The 18,137-nt window shown below is 37.6% G+C and overlaps 1 protein-coding gene across 1 annotated transcript in view; it reads left to right on the forward strand.

Moving 5' to 3' along the window:
- Window positions 1–18,137, forward strand: part of atrnl1b (attractin like 1b) — an 84,794-nt gene that overhangs the window by 45,389 nt on the left and 21,268 nt on the right. The window contains exons 22-26 of the mRNA XM_042507654.2: window positions 2,053–2,147; window positions 2,416–2,494; window positions 5,835–5,992; window positions 10,240–10,301; window positions 16,729–16,807. Coding sequence (XP_042363588.2) covers window positions 2,053–2,147; window positions 2,416–2,494; window positions 5,835–5,992; window positions 10,240–10,301; window positions 16,729–16,807 — 473 coding nt within the window. The remainder of the gene's footprint in view (window positions 1–2,052; window positions 2,148–2,415; window positions 2,495–5,834; window positions 5,993–10,239; window positions 10,302–16,728; window positions 16,808–18,137) is intronic.

Here is an 18,137-nt window from a genome sequence, read left to right on the forward strand (position 1 = left end):
TTCTTGCTGTAGAGACAGCTCATATGCACACACACACACACACACACACACACACACACACACACACACACACACACACACTTGATTATTCTTGGCTATTCTGTCTCTGCTTTTCTTTCTCTCTCTCTCTCTCCACTTCCACTCTTCCGCTCAGGGCAGATGGAGCATTTTAGCACTTTGGCACCAGGGGCGCTTGTTCAGTGACAGAATGACTTGTCGTGAAAATGTCAAGTGCATCAGAAGGAGTGAGTGATTGAGCTAATCAAGGAGACGGAGGAGTAAAAACTCTCCACTTGTCTCCTCACTCCCTCAATCACCCACCTACTCATTCATTAATTTAGAAAGTTGTCTAAATGTTAGTTTGATTTGAACATGAAGTACAAGGAATATAATATATCAAGGTGAGTGATGCAAAGAGCTGCATCATGAAAAAAAATTACATACACCACAGTGCCCAGTATTCCTGTGTATACTGTACATGTTTGTGCTTGGTGTGTTTATTTGCATGATGTGGTGTCCTTCACGGTGCTGCGGTACATCTCTCTTTCAACGCTCTGCCACTGACAACAGAGCCTTTGCCAAGGTTTTGTCCCTTTTTGAAATGCCACAGCCTGACACCCGGCTCAATGAGGGGAAGACAGGAACTGAAAGCCTGCAGCTCGCTTTAACCTCTGCACACCACTGGGACTTTCTCTCGAGCTCTGTTACGCAGTATTGTAAACATGACACCCCTGACTATCTGAAAGGCCATTGAGCATGGATTAACATGCTGCACTCAGTGTGAGCTACTTTGCAGTTTGTGTTATTTTGACCTCTCGCTTCTGCTATCTCACAAACTGTTTGTTCAATAAAAACCCTTTGACTATCACATACACATCATACACCATAAGCATCCAATCAAACAGTAAACTGAAGTTTGATTTCAATACTGAAAAATCACAGTTTATGTGTTGCAATTTTGTTTGTGAATGTCACAACCACTGACACACAGATATCCATTATGATATTTGAAGTGGCAGTTTACCCCCAAATGAAAAATACATATTGTTTCTCTTACCTGTAGCACTATTTTTAAAGCCTCTGGGAACCCAAATCATTAAAAACACTTTTTTAAATATGTAATTTGGGATCTTACATGCATAATAAAAAGCATCAAAAATGATCAGACATTAGCCTCAGTCCAAATTTGAAATATTGTCATTTTATTATTTTTTTTCACAGTTTCCTGTGCACTACAAGTAAAGGGAAAATATGTATTTTGATTTTAGGGTGACCTGTTTCTTTAACATTAAGGTGTCAACAATACAGACTGTCTAGATCACTAATATTTAAAATTTGAAATAGGAACGTGTTTGGACCCACCCTTCTACTGTGCAGTTTTTTACACAAAGACAAAATGGTGCACACCCAATTTGACCTGAGCATCAGTAAAAATATAATTTTAATCAAAATAGTTTGAATTGTACAAACAGGTCAGACTCAGGTTGTAAAATTATAATTCTTTATTTATTGTAAATAACTATGCCCACTAGATCTTTAATCATCTACTGCCCCATTATTTGCAAACGGAAAATAAATATAATAAATAATAATAGTAATAAATAAATAAAATAAATAATGTTATCACCAATTTACATTACGTGTATTTTTACTTATGCTCACTTAGAATGATTTGCATTTATATGTGACCACTGTCAGTATTTCTTAAAGCACTGCAGGGGGATTTTTTAGAGCTTGCTTCCAGGGTCAGATATTCCCACTCGCTCTCAGCTTGATGAGAAAATTGTACACCCTGATTACCATCACTGGATTTGATTCTAGACATTTTGATTTCACTTCTAGTCTCCATGAGTCAGTCTATCCCTTGTAAGTTTCTTTGGAACCTTTACACATAGCGCACATATTTATACATATAGTTATGCTGTCATAGTAGTCTCTAGTAGTGTAACCCAAGGCTTTCCAGTTCTTCTGAGTTTCCACTCCTTATTCTGTACATTGTTCTGTCAAATGAGTATAAACCTTTCCTATCTTTATTTCTAATTTTCTACATAGACAACCTCCTGATCGACTACCAGTTCACCTTCAGTCTCATCCAAGAAGATGATAATCACTACACTGCCATCAACTTTATGGCCTCACCTGAGCAGGTAACTACACAGTCACACACTACGACATTTAACATTGGTGATCATTTTTCTATCACGACACCAGAGAAGTGAACAGGAAGTCTGGAACAGCCCATAAATTGTTTAAAGGCTCCCTGAATCCTTGTTGAATTTAATTACCTTTTTATAATATTTCTGATTTTATGATGTACTTTACTGTAATGAGACTCTTGCATTTTTTTGTGTGTGTGTGTGTGTGATATTCTCATTTTATTTTATATTTAACTGCATTCATGTTTTATGTTGTCAGGCAAACAAGAACTTGGACATGTCCATTAATGCATCCAACAACTTTAACCTCAACATCACCTGGTCGGTGGGATCAACAGGTACTTTTACTTCATTTAGCAGTTGATTTATTTTGAAGTAGAAACATATTTTTGTGCTCTCCCCATTGAATATTCAGTTATTTTCTAAGAAAGTTCAGATTTAAATTGAGTAGATGAATTTTTCAAACTGTCAGCATCTCATTGGTTAATTTTCTTTTCCTCTTCTCACTGTGTTGTAAATTAATCTACTAGTCTGTAAAAGTACACATTACCGTCTTCTGCACGAATTTCTGCAAAGAGCAAAATAATTATGCAGTAAATGTTTTATTCTACACCTAAGAAATGCCTGAGGTCACAAATGCTATTAGAGATTCGGTTCGAAAGGTGGAATTGTAAAATTCAAGTCGTATTTGGATGTTATGAATTATCTTTTGCAAATGATCACCCTCCTACTGCATAATTTGCCACTATCACTCAAAATGATGTGCTCTCATTTTGTCCTAAACATCAATGAGAAGCTTTTTTTATCCACACAGGGATTCATACCAACGGGTGAAACTCAGACGGTGACTAATAAGACATACCAGAATGTAGCCTACACCTGGTGCAAAGCTGTACACAGCACAACTGTTATTTCTAGTTTCAGACTGACACAGTTGTTATTTTCGGCAGCACCCACACTGTGTGATTAACAAATGTTCTCTCGCCCATCTTTGTGCCCATGGGTGTGTAGGTCTTGAAATGAAGTGTGGTGGAGTGTTTTTGTTGGCGCATTTAAAGAGTGCAGTTTACGCACTACGCACTTTAGTTACACATACAGGGACGTACAGATGGCTGAAATAGCATTTTCCAAAATGTGAACATAGCAGAGAATAGAGTAGAGCTGCTGTCCAACCCCCCATTAAAAGACACACTGTGAGCATTTATGCACAAGAAACATCATAACTTCATTATTTCAGAAGCTATAAATTGAGATCGGTTTCCTCTGTCAATTTTATTACTTCCTTTTTTATGTTCTGCTGGTTAAATGTCCCAAGATATTTACTGCAGGTGCACCTGGCTTTTAAATTTGAGATCCGCTCAAAAAACACCCATGATTAATTAAGGAACTAAGTACAACACCTTTGCCCCTTGCACCTTACTTAGCTCCCAAATTATGCATCTCTTAGCAACAAAAGTTGGAGTTGGACACAGCCTAAATGCATTTGTGCTGTGCACTTCAGACCATGCACTATTGATCGTTTAAATGGTGCCCACTTTCTAAAATGTCATTGCCAAAAAAATTAATTAGCAAACTGGATCATCCACAGTAATCACTAAAATAATATAGTACACTTTTCAAAAAGACCTGTGACATGACATGAATTCAAACAAGTGTCAAAGACCCTTTCATTGTTTCCATTCATTTTCTTGTACGTAATGACAAAACACTTCTGCATGATACTGTTAATATCATATAATTTGGTTGCCAACTCATTTATTAAGAGCCCTTTTCAGAGGTGTGAGGCCTCACAAATTGAGTTTCTAATGTATCTAATTTTTTTTTGTTTTATGTATATATATATATTTTTTTTTTATAATGAAAAAAAATAATTTAGTCAGTTGATATGATGGCTATAACAAGAACAATAATGTCCCCTCTCTTGTTAGTGTGTATTATGTCACTGTTGAGTGGGTATTATAGGTCCCCTAAGGAAAGACACCCAAGGACACTGCAGTCGTCCAGTACCACCGTTTATCTCCTGCCCTCCCCTCCTCTCAAGTCGTCTGCCACATTCTCCCTCCCCACAACACTGACATTTTCCAACCACTAAAACACGTTAACCTCCTGCGCCCACCCCACACACACCACCTTAACCTTTTTCGGAGCACCATCATTAATATTTGAAGTTGGGTCCCCTTTCCCCCCGCAAAGATATTGTGTCTCAGAAGGAAGGGTAGCCTCTTCACAATCGACAAGAGCGTTGAAGCGCCTTTGGGTGGGAGGATGAGGGTGATTTCAATTAAGATAAACGTGCTCACGTAGACACACTCAAGCTGTCATTTTCACTTCTTTTGTTTCAGAGCTGTGGGTTGGAATGTCAATGTTGAGGACCCACTAACACGAGAAAGAATAAGAAATGACTCAAAGCATTTAGATTAATGGAAAATGGACTTAAATTTTCAAGAGCTTTTGTTGGGAATGAATTAGTTTTTTTTTTATGATGTGTTTTTAGAGTCTTATATAAGCAAGACACTAAAGTTTATACTTGACCATATTGAATTTCATTGAAATAAACTACCAGATTTGGGCTGTTGTAAAATAGTATTAGTAATAGACACCTTGCTCATGAAAACTGAATATAAATGGACCCAAACAAGTATTTACGATCAATAATCATTCTCATAGCCAGAAAATGATTTTGGCATTGTACATTTCTGCAAACCACATTACATTTACATGTTATTACATAGCAGATATCGTGGCAATTTACATTTTAACAGCAATTTTACATTTTAACAACACCATGGTTATGGTTAGAAAAAGAGATCCTAAAATACTCAATATTTTTCATGGCACTATATCTGCAGATGGGTCGTTACAAAACACTCACGTTTGGACCCTAAAAAGCTGATGGAAACACACTGATAGTTTGCTACAAAACACCCACATTTCGAGCCAAAATCCTGATGGACACACACCAACTGGTTGTGACAAAACACCCACGTTTAGAGTCTTAAAGTCGATGGAAACGCACCGATCGGTCACCACAAAACACTCATGTTTGGAGCCTAAAAGCTGCTGGAAACACAGCAATAACTCACAAAAACACAACCTTTTTGTGTTTGTTGTTCTCAAACAGTGGTCTGCAGCTTGGCAGCCATCTAGTTGTCATGCCATCCACCATCCTCTCTCCTCCTGATGGCAAAGTCAGTTCATACAGTATGTGATACCATTAGAAATGTAGATATAGTATGTATGAAATGTGCAAATGTAACATACTCGCAGGGTGCAGAAATGTATAATGTCAACATTTTCTTCTGGCGACTGGGCTGAATTAATAGATTTGTGCAGATTTCTGTTGCTCCACTGCATCTGTCCCAAGGGCATAAACTGCTATATTCAAGGTCTTAGATATACTAAATGCATTAGCTGATAGTGGTGACATGTATTCAAGCAATGACTATGTCATAACCTATGGACAGCAGTCCCTCCTTCAAGCTGCCTATAAACCAAAAAGATGTTCAATGCACTTAATATATAATAATAATAATTACTTATGTGAACCTTCCAGTAACAAATGGCTTGATAATGCCATTAATGGATTCATAATGATATGTTGCAGTCAGTCCACCTTTGTGTCTGTATGAGATATCTGAAATGGCAGCATGCTGAACATGAACTGTTTGCTCCCAACAGCTGGAACCATCTCTGGAGAGGAGGTGCCCATTGTGTCCAAAACTAACATCAAGGAATACAGAGACAGTTTCTCCTGTGAGAAGTTCACTTTCAGGAGCAACCCAAATATTACCTTTTATGTCTACGTCAGTAACTTCTCATGGCCCATCAAGATCCAGGTAAGGATTATGTTTATGACCTTGGATTGACTTATGAAGTAGATAACATAGGGATCTAATCCTCTCTCTGCCCTTTGTTTCAAATTGCCCTCTTAAACAAATGATATAGAGAATGTTTATAGCCATCCCACTGATAAACAACTGTTCCTACATACCATGCGTAAAGAGAGCAGGAGCAGTGTGTACAAATGCAGAGCTTGTTGTTGTTGTTGTCGCTAAGGGTGATTTCAAGTGCACTTTATTATAATTACAGATTTAATGAGCGATGGTTAGCTTGCATAGGTGCTCAGCTCTTTTTTTTTTTTTTTTTATTAAGCGGGCAAAAGCAAAGCATCATTTAACCTTTCCATAACCTTCACCCTGATGTGGTGCACAGTGTGATAATACAACAGATAGAAAAGTAAACACCATTTGCCATCAGTTATTAGGGGTTTGCAGGAAAACAACAATTAAGCTATTGTCAAAAAACGTTCCAGGAAACAAAATGAATGATAATGTTGCTCCATATCTGCTGGATGAGTAAATTATGCAACAATTTGCTAACAACTTGATATTCACCTAAAATGTGATAATATATTTATGCCAGAAATTAAATAGAAGACATTTAGTATACAACAATTATGTTTAAAGGGACAGTTTGTAGGATTTAATAGTGTCTAATCGTCAGGACTGCAGATTACAATAAGCTGAAACTTCTCCTGTGTGCCAAGCGTGAACTCCCAGTTAGAAATCCTAACCAGTATTCTTAAAGTCAGTATTATTTTTTTTAATGCTGTTCAGCTCATCGTGGAGGGGCTGCTAAATATGGTTACCAACGTGAAAATGTGAATGACTCTGTCTAGTGCCAGTGTTTGGTTACCCTATTTTGGGATTCTGGTTAAACATGGAAGTACAACATGGTGGTCTCTGTGGATGAGGACCTGTTCTCTATGTACAACCCCAGTGCCAGAAAACATTGGAACTCTGTGTGAAACATTAAGAAAAACAAAATGCAATGATTTGCAAATCCTTTTTGACCTTTATTTAATTGAATACATTACTATGACAAGATATTTAATGTTCAAACTTAAAAATGTTTTTTTTGTATGAAAAATACTCTCATTCTGAATTTGATGCCTGCAACACATTCCAAAAAAAAGTTAGGATAGGTGCATGTTTACCACTGTGTTACATCACCTTTCCTTTTAACAACACTCAGTAAACATTTGGGAACTGAGGACACTAACTGTTGAAGTTTTGAAAGTAAAATTCATTCCTATTCTTATATATATACGACTCAGTTGCCTGACAGACCAGGGTCTCCTTTGTTGTGTTTGTACTTCATAATGGGCTTCACCTTTTCAAACAGATACACTACTGGACTGTTGGTAGACCAGTATAGTTTCTGCAGTCCTTTACTTTGAAACCACTCTGTAGTAACCCATGCAGAATGTGGCTCAGCATTGTCTTGCTGGAATAAGCTGTGACGTCCCTGAAAAAGACAGCATCTGGATGGCAGCATATGTTGCTCTAAAACCTGTATGTACCTTTCAGCATCAATGGTGGAATTTGAGTTGTAGATATAAACAGCTCATTCTAAGGTAAAGAAAACAATATTCTTAGTTTTAGGTGAAAATAAACTTAAGAATATACACTTGTTATATTAAATTTCTGCCAATATATCCCCCGAAAGCCTACTCACTGGACCTTTATGCGATGCACTTTTACTGAGAAACATCGTGGATACAATTATCATTCCTAATGATAGCACAAAATTACCTTTTTACTAATTAGTCCACTTCCAAGTATTGATTTTTATATTTGTTCTTTGCCTTCCTTTCATAAGGTAGATGATTGGACCAGGCCGGTGATAATATCTCTGGGGGTCAGTCCATCTGTGGAGGTGGCCCAGTAATAGTTTTCTATTAGATTTCCCAGCCAACAGTCACTTATTTATTATGGACTGGCTCTAGCTGTTACAGCAAATAGCTTTTGTAACAGGATAAGGTCTCTCTTTCACGTGCTTGCCTTTATGATGCAGGGGCGAGAGTGTAGACCTGGATGAGATAAAGCAGAATTTGAGAATGCACTTATGAGCCTTTGTGTTTAGGGTCTGAGCCCATAAGATAAGCTTTTAATGGGGGTAAAAATAGCAAAAGGAAGCTACGATTTTTCTTTACATTATCATGTGTTGGCATAATTGTTACTAAAGGGCTGTTCTATGTAATAAAAGTCCACTTGTAATGGAAGTACATTCTCAAATGATGCCATTGATCGGCTCAGATAGATGAGTTGAAATTAAATTAACCCCAAACATATTGCTTTGACCTCATTTTATGTGAAAAGCAGGGTCGTTCACACTAAATAGAAAAGGCCCACATACTAAAAAAGCCAGCAAAACATCTATATGATATGTGCTTTGTGTCATGTTAGTCATGTCAGTGAGCATCTCATTTCAGATCAGTGGTTCTCATTTTTTACTTACGAAAGTTGAAAAAGTCAAAGGTGGGAGACGTTTGCAAGAATGATGAAGTTGTCAATGAAAATATCAGTTCAGTGAAGACCGTGTCCTCCAACACATATAACCCTAAACCATTCTGCTGAAGCCAAATATTCAGCTGCGTAGCCTGAAAATTGCACATAATTTAGTGGAAATAGAGAGATACTTTTCTTCTTCTTTTATCTATATATAGAACGGATACATCAGCTGCCACTGATATACTGACTCACCAAAATAAGTACCTTTTTGAATTTCTGCCTCATCAGCATTCAAAGCATCAAACATGACGCAAATAATCTACCTCTAACAGCACAATTTGTGCCCTATTACCCGACCCTACGTGCTATCAACCGGAGGGGGCTCAGTGCTGCTGCAGATGACGTGTTTGTGTGCCTAAATGCATGCAGGGAAAAATGCCTTCAGAGCATCTACAGTAGATATCGTGTGTCACTGTGATGCGACCTATCAGATATGATTTAGCTGCTGGGACTGTGTGTAATGCCTCTTTTAATGAAAGTAAAACATTATTTCTGATCTATTATTCACTGGCCATGTTGCTGACGTAAATACACTAATCAGATATTCAAGAAATACGCTATATGTTATTTACTTCAACAGCAGATTGGTTGTTTTATTTAAAAGGAGCAGCATGTGGGATTTAGGGGATGTATTGGTAGAAATTGAATCTAGTATTCATTATTATGTTTTTATTACTGTATAATCACCTAAAACTAAAAATCATTGTGTTTTCGTTCCCTGAGAATGAGCAGTTTATATCTACACAGGGAACAGTCCTGATAGGAAAGTCTACTGTTGTCAGTGTCTGTTATTATAATTGTTGTCATGCCCCTTTGCAAGTTTGATTTTCCCTTAATTTGGTCCTAATATACTTGCTGTAGTTGATGACGTAAGACTGCCCTTTAAGTAACTTATGTCAGCTCATGTTGTTTTGTCCTTCATGTTTTGTAGGTGTAAAATTGTTCTTAAATTTCATTCTGATTGGCATTAAAAAAGTATTAAAAAGCCATAAATCTGACTTGCATTAAGCTGTAGGATCCCTGTTATAGGGAACCAGTCTAAATGCTGATGGTGTCATTATTCTATACTAATTACATTTTGCAATCAACATTTACTTCATACTGATAAGTTGAAAAAACCCTAACCCTGTCTGTTTCTGCTTTAAAGAAAAGCCTGTTGTTGGCTCAGAAAGCATTATGTTAGACATATTTGAGGCAACTCAAAATCAATAGATGTATCAATAGATTAATGTTCTGAAACATTTCAGAAAAACAATTTTTTTTCAGAAGCTATGAATTGTCTGCAAACAGAAAGCTTTCTGTCCTGCTTTTATCTTTTTCCACTTTATTGAAACAGACATTTCTCGCCACAAGCAGAGGCTTTTACAGACCAAATCTCGTTAGTGACCTTTTAGCCGGTCCATTCTGCTTTAACTGCGAACTTGAACTGTCGACACCAAATTGCGTTAACCCCTTCACACTGTCACAGATCAGCTGGGAGAACTCAATCAGAATGAAGTCAAAGTGTTTTCTTCTTTGAATTCAAAAAAAAGTTAACAGATTTTTATTGGTTCTATGAAAATATTTTTAAAAGGTTAGAGTTACAGATAAATGTAGTGACTGATAATGCTGCTAAAGCCTCGTACCCATGTTCATATCATTTTGACTGTAAAATGTTAATTTTCAATATTATTGCCATGTTATTTGTCATAGTTGTAGTAATTTGTCCTTCTCTCCTTTTTCTCACATAGATTGCCTTCTCCCAACACAACAGTATCATGGACCTGGTCCAGTTCTTTGTGACATTTTTCAGGTAAGCGAGTCAAATATAAAAATTACTTAAATATACACACTCAGTCATTTGATTCAGCTGTTCAGCAGTCAAACAGCATCCTCCGGAATTTGGCCCACCACCTCTTCATTCTCCGCCCCCGCCTCTTGGGGCTTATTGAGTTACTTGAGCCTGTTAACTGAGTACATGTAAATGCTTCTTGTGTCTTCAAGGCAGCAATTTTCCTTTTTCAAGTGGCAAATAAAGCAGCCAGTAACCATTTAAATAGGTGCATATTTCTCTGCGAGTGCCATCTAAAGAGAAGGCATAGGCGATCAAGATATGAGGGGCTCTTAATGATTTTTTCATCCTGAGAGCTGCGATGGAAATCTTTTTCATTGAAATGTTTAAAATGAGTCAATTGAGTTCTCTCAAAAGCACTGCAAAGTCTGAATACATTAAGAGGATGAGAGTATAATTCAAAAATGTATGCCTTAAGTTAGATACTGGCATTTTTAAAAAGCTTCAAAAGATTAGCTTTGATGCCGACCCTCTTAAAGAAGTTTCTGCACAAAGCTTTAGTTACTGTAGTCATGCCAAATCAGTCAAATCACAATTGGATAAGTTAAAGGCACAGTTCAGCCCCAAACACAAATACATATTTTTCTTCTTACCTGCTGTGCTATTTATCAATTTAGATTGTGTTGGTGGAACTAGATGGCACTCGGCTTATGGTGCTGAAAGCGGCAAAAATACTTTTAAAAAGCACAACAGCAATGGCTTTTTCCAGAAATCAAGAGCTGATTACTCAAGGTAATCCACAGACCTTGTTTGCAGTTAGACGTAGGAACTATTTTCTTTCTACCGAACTACACCCGCTATCATATCACCACGGAGAGGGAAGCCTGCATCTACTGCTGTGAGCTCACAAAGCACTACTGAGCTAGCTAATGCTACAGCTCAGCAAAGGAGGACTCCATTAATGTTTACATCTCATGCTATCACAAGAACGAGCCTCTTGTCCATGAATAGATGCGTGCTTCCTTTTTAGTGGAAATACAGTTGGCAGGTGTAGTTTGGTAGAAAGAAAATATTTCCTCAAGGAAACTGCTCACAACAAGGTCTGTGGATTATCTTGAATAATGGACTAATAATTCCTGAAAAGAGAAATTGCTGTTGAGTTTTTTAAATGTCTTTTTTTTTGGCACTTTGAACATCACAAGCTGAGTGCCATCTAGTTCCATTATATTGGAGAGATGGTAGACATCTCTATGGCCACTAACTCAAACACTCTGCAACTCATACCAACACAATATAGCTTGATAAATAGCAAAGGTAAAAGGGAAAATGTGTATTTTTTATTTGGGTTGAACTGTCGCTTTAAGTTTGTTTATATCATTAAATCCCTGTGACAGGCGGGGACAACTTTTTTCACACCTAACACTGATAGTTACCAACGGCGGTGCAGTTTCTGTGTATATGTTGTGTTCATATTATTCCAAGTCATGCTCCTCATAGTAGCTGGATGGACTAACATATTATCTGTGTAGCTGTCAAGGTGGGAATAGAAGACAGCCTTAGCCCGAGGCACCTGCCCATCATTGCCCAGCCCACAATAACTTCCCTGCAAAGCTGTCACACAATCAGTAATCTTCTGCCTCCATCTGATCAAATTACAGTTGAATAGCCGAATTCGGGAATTCTTGGAAGGAAAGGGGAGAAGTGCGGAGCTCATTTTATCTAAAAGTTTTGGTTCAAAACAAGAAATGTGTGAGCAGTTTCTATGTGTCCTTAATGAGGGCGTAGGTTTTTTTATTTGACTCATACTTAGCGAGTGGTCTGGGAATCCTCCCCCTAGAAATGTTTTATTTCAAACATAATTTCCTGTATTCTGTTGAATTTTTCAGCATCAATTTGTGCCTTTTCTTTGTCAGTTTATGGTGGATATGTAACGATATTTCCGGCCTTAGCCAGGCATAGTTACTTCATCTTCTTTCTGTTTTATAGCAGATTGCAATAATTGCTCTCGAGGTTGCATCTTGAGGTGGCAATTTTGCCTTTATGAGTGTCATTCTTGCAGATTGTCAGCATTTAAAGTCCTCTGCCACCTTTTTGTTTTTATTTGGGGGAGACAAATGCACATGTTGAAAATATTGAGAGGGAAATGTTTACCGCATCCTCCCCAAAATCTATACCTATTTCCCATAACATTGTACTGCTTTCTCTTGGAAACTGTTGTTTGCACAGTGTTGACAAAACACTACTTCCTTTAGTAATTCATTTCTCAATTTATCAAATTCTTACGCAAGTTTCTGCTTTTTAAATCCAATAGAGATCAACCCCAGCAAACCATTACACGGCATATAGCTTTCCCTGTTTTCCAGCCTAATGTTGCGCATCTTTTTTTTTCATCAGTGTGCATTGTATTTTTTGTTTCTTTTTTTTTTTTTTCACTGTCCTGCAGGTTTACTAATTCTTTTGAGTCTCTTCTGCAGCCTTGTTGTCCGTTCTCACTGACCCATAAACTCAGGAAAAAGCAAAAGGCCCTGATGCAGTCACAATCAGTTGTGTGTCGGTGTGTGAGAGAGGTTTTGAGGGTATGAACCTGCGGGAAACATAATCAGCCTGATGACTAAATGTCATATCACCCCACAGGGTTTCTAGACCTCCTTGTATGCAAGATAGAGGGTGGAGAAATGACGGCATGGCGCTGAACAATTTCTCCTACTGTTGTTTTCTCCTCTGAGTTTATTCAAATATCGCTCACCTTTTCCACTACAAGCTGTTCAAAAGTATTTTTTTCCCTTATTTTCTACATTGCGCCTTCATCTTAGTGACTTCATAAACAACATTTACTTGCACAGCACTGGCTTAGTTGTAATCTAATTAGAGTCTCATTGTTTTATGCGTTCTGATTAGACACTGTAGAAACTCTAATAGGATGCTTCGCCATACTTGCAGTGGAACCCCAGGGTCTAATTTATACTAATTAACAAGTGTCTTTTCAGTCACATCTGTGTGTTTGTGTGTATCTGTGTGTGTGTGTGTGTGTGTGTGTGTGTGTGTGTGTGTATAGAGAATATGTAAGTGTATACACAAGAACATTGCTGTCACCCAGTGTTTACACCATATATATGCAAGCAGTACACTTATTAATAACCATGCATGTGCTCATTATTTAGATATCACCGACTATATTTTTTTTTTAAAAAGTGTGTCAATCCAACAAGAAATAATGCTGTCTTATTATTTCATATTTTAGCCTCTTTTACTCCACTTCTCCCAACAAAGGACAGGGGATCTTAACGGCATATGCCTGAACCTGAAGATTAATCTTAGCTGCAGCTCAGTATTGTGTGTCAAGTTGTTCTAATCACAAATACATAGTAAACATTGTGTTTTGGTGAGGTAGCATTTTTTATCCCCTCCAGATTTATGTGCAGAAATATTCAAATACAATAGGCAACACATTTGTACTGAAACTTCATAGGACTAGTATGAAGTGGGTATGTCTGTAAAAGGGGACTTCTGTGTAAACATTTACAGATATTTTTACAGATATTTTAGATATTTTGAGCTAAAAGGTCAAGGGGCCCCTGTGAATATGACCATGCCAGCATTCCCTTACCAAATTAATTAAGCCAATTAAGCCTAATTTTGCTTTAAAGCTCTGCACACTACAGCCAAAAATGCCAGCGTCCCCACATTGTGGTAGAGTTATAGGGTGCTTTATACAGAGCTTTTTTAGCAGTGTAAAGAGCCTGCAGAAACCAGGTATAGATATCATTGATTTCTTTCCCTTGTGGAAACTGTAGCCTTGTGCTTACAGAAACGAGCATGTAATTAAAAGAAAGCAGTGTTTAGTTGAGTTTCTTCTCTGTGAAAGGCTAAGTTTCTTGTGTTTCACATTACGTGACATTATCACCATCAAATAATGGATGTATTTGGCTGTCTACCATTAAAACACATGACAATAAGATTAGTAAACTCATCTTCCATTTGTCTGTTTTTGTCACAAGTATGTTATTGTGAGTGAAAGTTCACACCTGCAGTTACTAAAACTACACATCAGCCTATCCCATATCAGCATCTACTTGTAGAAAACTTGAGTGCATCTTTGTGTAAAAAATTTTATATTTGTCCTTCAGTACCTTGGGGCGTTAGACTGATTGCAGAACTTCTTTTGTAGTAGTAAGAACAGCAAAGAAGATTTAAGCTTCTTTGCTGTCTAAAATAGTGATGATGAAAGCCAAACATCTGTCTAGGGATTTTTGTCACTTCTGCCACATGGAAATGTCATTGAAGCCCCCATAACACCCCCCTCTATTCACTGTTATCTTCAAAGGTTTCTAAGATGGTGCAAGTATTTCTAAAAGAATGAAAGGGTTTCCAGCTCGTGCACCTCTAAAAGAAATTCCATGTGCAACGGCGAGATGTTTGAAGCACAGTTTCCCATCACTCAACGCTCTAATCCGACTCGGTAGCCCCCTCTTTGCTTTTTTTGAGAAGCTGTTTTTTCCAAGTGTTATCACACAGACGCTATCGCCTTCTTCAAAGATCCTCCTGGCCAATAGATCTAACAGGTGTGGCTGGCAAATTGAAAGCCAAGTTAAAATATCAAACAAACGGGCCTCTGAAATCAGAGCTAGTCATGTGTCTCTGGTGAAATGTGCTTATTGGACCAGGCTGACCATTTTAGAGATGTTGCACGTCCCTGAAGACAAGGGCTCATTGATCATGTTACAGCATGGGTTTCAAATCCAAAGATGATCGTCTTTGTTCCTGGACATCAGGAACAGGTTCATGTTTCCCTCTTATTCTGTGAGTAGAGAATAATTAGAGGGGAATGATTACACGTTTGATAGTTTGGTATTTTTCAGCCCTTATTTTTATGGCTAAGTGACTAATGGGAACAACATCTAGTATTGAGCGAGGGGGCTACAGCCAGAACGTGCAAAACAGGCTGCAGTGTAACCACATGGGGCAATTATGCAACATCAGTATACATAACCAAAATGAGCTTGTTTTTTTGACCACTGACAGGCTCAGATTGTTATTGTCAGTATATGGCAACAGCTGAAAACGATCTCTACAGAGATGGACCGTTTTGTAAAAGCCAAAGATCCTTTTTTTAAAACCAGAAACAGCCTCAAAACTCACCAGATTCCATTTAAATAAGCTGTAATTTTATCTTTGTAAAAGTCACTTTTAAAATTGAACAGAAACAAAATAAAACATACAACAATGACTTGGTTTGTCCACTATTCCAACAATCACCAACTTTTTGGTTGAAATAAACCCTCAAATTACCCATTTAGATGTGAAAATATGCTGCTCTGTACATGCGAAAATTACTGTTTATCTGAGTGGTGTCGTCGGCAATTTCAGGGCTGTTTCTGGTTAAACAAAAGGATCTTACTCTTCGACAAGACACTGAGCGTGAGCCAGTCTGTTGCAAAAAAAACAAAAAACTGTTTTATTGGACGCAAATGGATGGTGCATAATTGCCTTGAGTGGTTACACTAGTACGTGTTTCGCTTCTGCGAGCTGCAGCCTTCTCGCTCAATACTGGAACAACTTCAAAAATTGTTATGCCCATCAGTCATGTAAACACAAAAACATGAGAAAATAGGATCCAGGTTAGAAAATACTACACGCACCTTTTTATGACTGAGGAATTGGTTGACGTTAAATTGACACAGATACCAAAGTTTTTAATGGTGGTCATTAATTTTACCTAACCACAATGCTCAGTGTCCCACATGTTGCTCCAACAAGCTAATAGAAAGTGCAGAATGTCTCTACAGCACATAATAATCTCAACGCTTTCATCTGTCACCAGGATAATGAAGTGGAAGCTCTCAATCAGTCATGTTTTTCTATCCCAGCAGAGCTCGGGCCTTGTTGAATTTCCCTTGACTAATGATTTTACTGTTGGGTTATTAATTGAAGTAATCGGCCAAAATATTCAGTCTGCGAAGAAATGAATGTGCTACCGCTTCATATTATCTCCCGTTTTGTCTTTTTTTTATGTCAGAGAGAAACTATGAATATTTAATACCACCCTGTTTCAATACACTTATTTTATTATAGCAAGAAAATAAAGTGAAAACACACAAATATTTGATTAAATAACATGAATCTAAATAAATGCTTTGTTAAAGCCAATCCCAGGCAAAAAAACGGGACATATATTCGATTACATGTACCAAGTCTGGAGACAGTATGTAGAACTATTGAATTGCAGCTGGTGAAGGAGCTAATGTAAAGATAGGGATTCTTGCAACATGAAACTCTCCTGGGGGTTCAGTTGCATACGTTTATATTCAGTATCTACTGTTGCTTTAAATTCCCAAGGGTTTGACTACTCCCTGTATGCAGTGACTACACTATGTATGCATTTCCTGAGTGACAGCTGTTGTTACTTAAAGTCATGTCACTTGATAATGTTTCCTCTCTTTCATTCCAGTTGCTTTCTGTCACTCCTCCTGGTGGCGGCAGTGGTGTGGAAGATCAAACAGACTTGCTGGGCTTCACGACGGAGAGAAGTAAGTCCAGAAAACACATTCTTCTGACGTCTGACATCCCTCTGTGGAAAATAGTTACTTCTTAGCTTCGGCAGTATTATTCCAAAAGTATCGGAAGTGCCTACAAATCTTCAAACATCATAGTTCAACATTACAGCCATGTTTTCAACAACACTTTTGGTATTGAACCCCTAGAATTGTTCATAACCTGTCTGTAGTGGGTTATAGTTATAGATGCATGTAAACTGGCCTATGTACGATAATGGTTGCAAAACTTTCGAAATGAGCAGCAAATTAACTATGCACATATATGGTTAACGTAGGTGCCCTACTTGAACTACAGCACTAACATTACACCCCTGTTTTACAGACTCTGTCGCAATCCATGGGATATTTAAAAAAACAGCTTTGTGCATTAAGTCCTTGTCAAACAAAAGTGTCAGTTCTCTATAAACCAATTAACAGACTGAAGAGTTTCTAGCTCCACTTTTTAGTATCAAATCAGTGTGCTATGTACCACCATAGAGGGATAACGGAAAACAGGACAATATGGAGAGGTTATATTGGTACCATCCACAACTTTGACGTTGAAAGCATAAAAAACAATCATTCTAATGTGTAACCACTGAACAGAACTGAGCGGGACTGCTTGATGGAAACAATGCTTATCATGCATTTGCTTGAAACACTCTTGAAACCTGAAGAAAAATGCATATTGACAGATAAGTCCTCATCTATACAGATGGCAAATGCTTCTTTAAGAAGTAAAACGTCCCAGAGTTTGATTATTTTGTCAGAAAGAAAAGACGAGAATGATAATTCAGAAAAAACTGTAGCTTTAGGTGAAGTGGACGAGTGAAAAAAATGTGTGGGAAGTGAGTCGAGATGCTGTGGATGACTTAAGGAAAAGGGAATAGATTGAAACATTAATATTCAGTGCCAGTATGAAAGATGTGGTTGAATAAAGATGGGGATGAAAAGGGGTGAAAGATGAGATCATTGGCAGTATGAATTAAAAAGAGAGTAAAAAAAGATACAGTGCAGGAAATTGAGGAAGAGAGCAAATGTATGTAAATTCATCTCACTGCCCCTTAACCCAAACTGCATTGGCTGGTTACTGGTTTCTGTACGAGCAACCATCATTTCCATCTCTTCAGACTGAACCCTATACTCTCCTAGATGCTGTTTGATAGTCAATAGCAGGAAGTTTAATTTGGTGCACATCCAGCCTTATGACCTGCAGTCTACTAATAAAGCTCCCACAATTTATTTCCCCTTTGGGGATGACATTGATAATCATAAGATCCAAATTTTATATCCTCTAATTGATATATGAAAATAAACAAGAATG

The sequence above is a fragment of the Plectropomus leopardus genome, chromosome 19, assembly GCF_026936395.1.
Source record: "Plectropomus leopardus strain MGB_pleo_1.0 chromosome 19, ASM2693639v1, whole genome shotgun sequence".
In the NCBI taxonomy this organism is placed as follows: Eukaryota; Metazoa; Chordata; class Actinopteri; order Perciformes; family Serranidae; genus Plectropomus; species Plectropomus leopardus.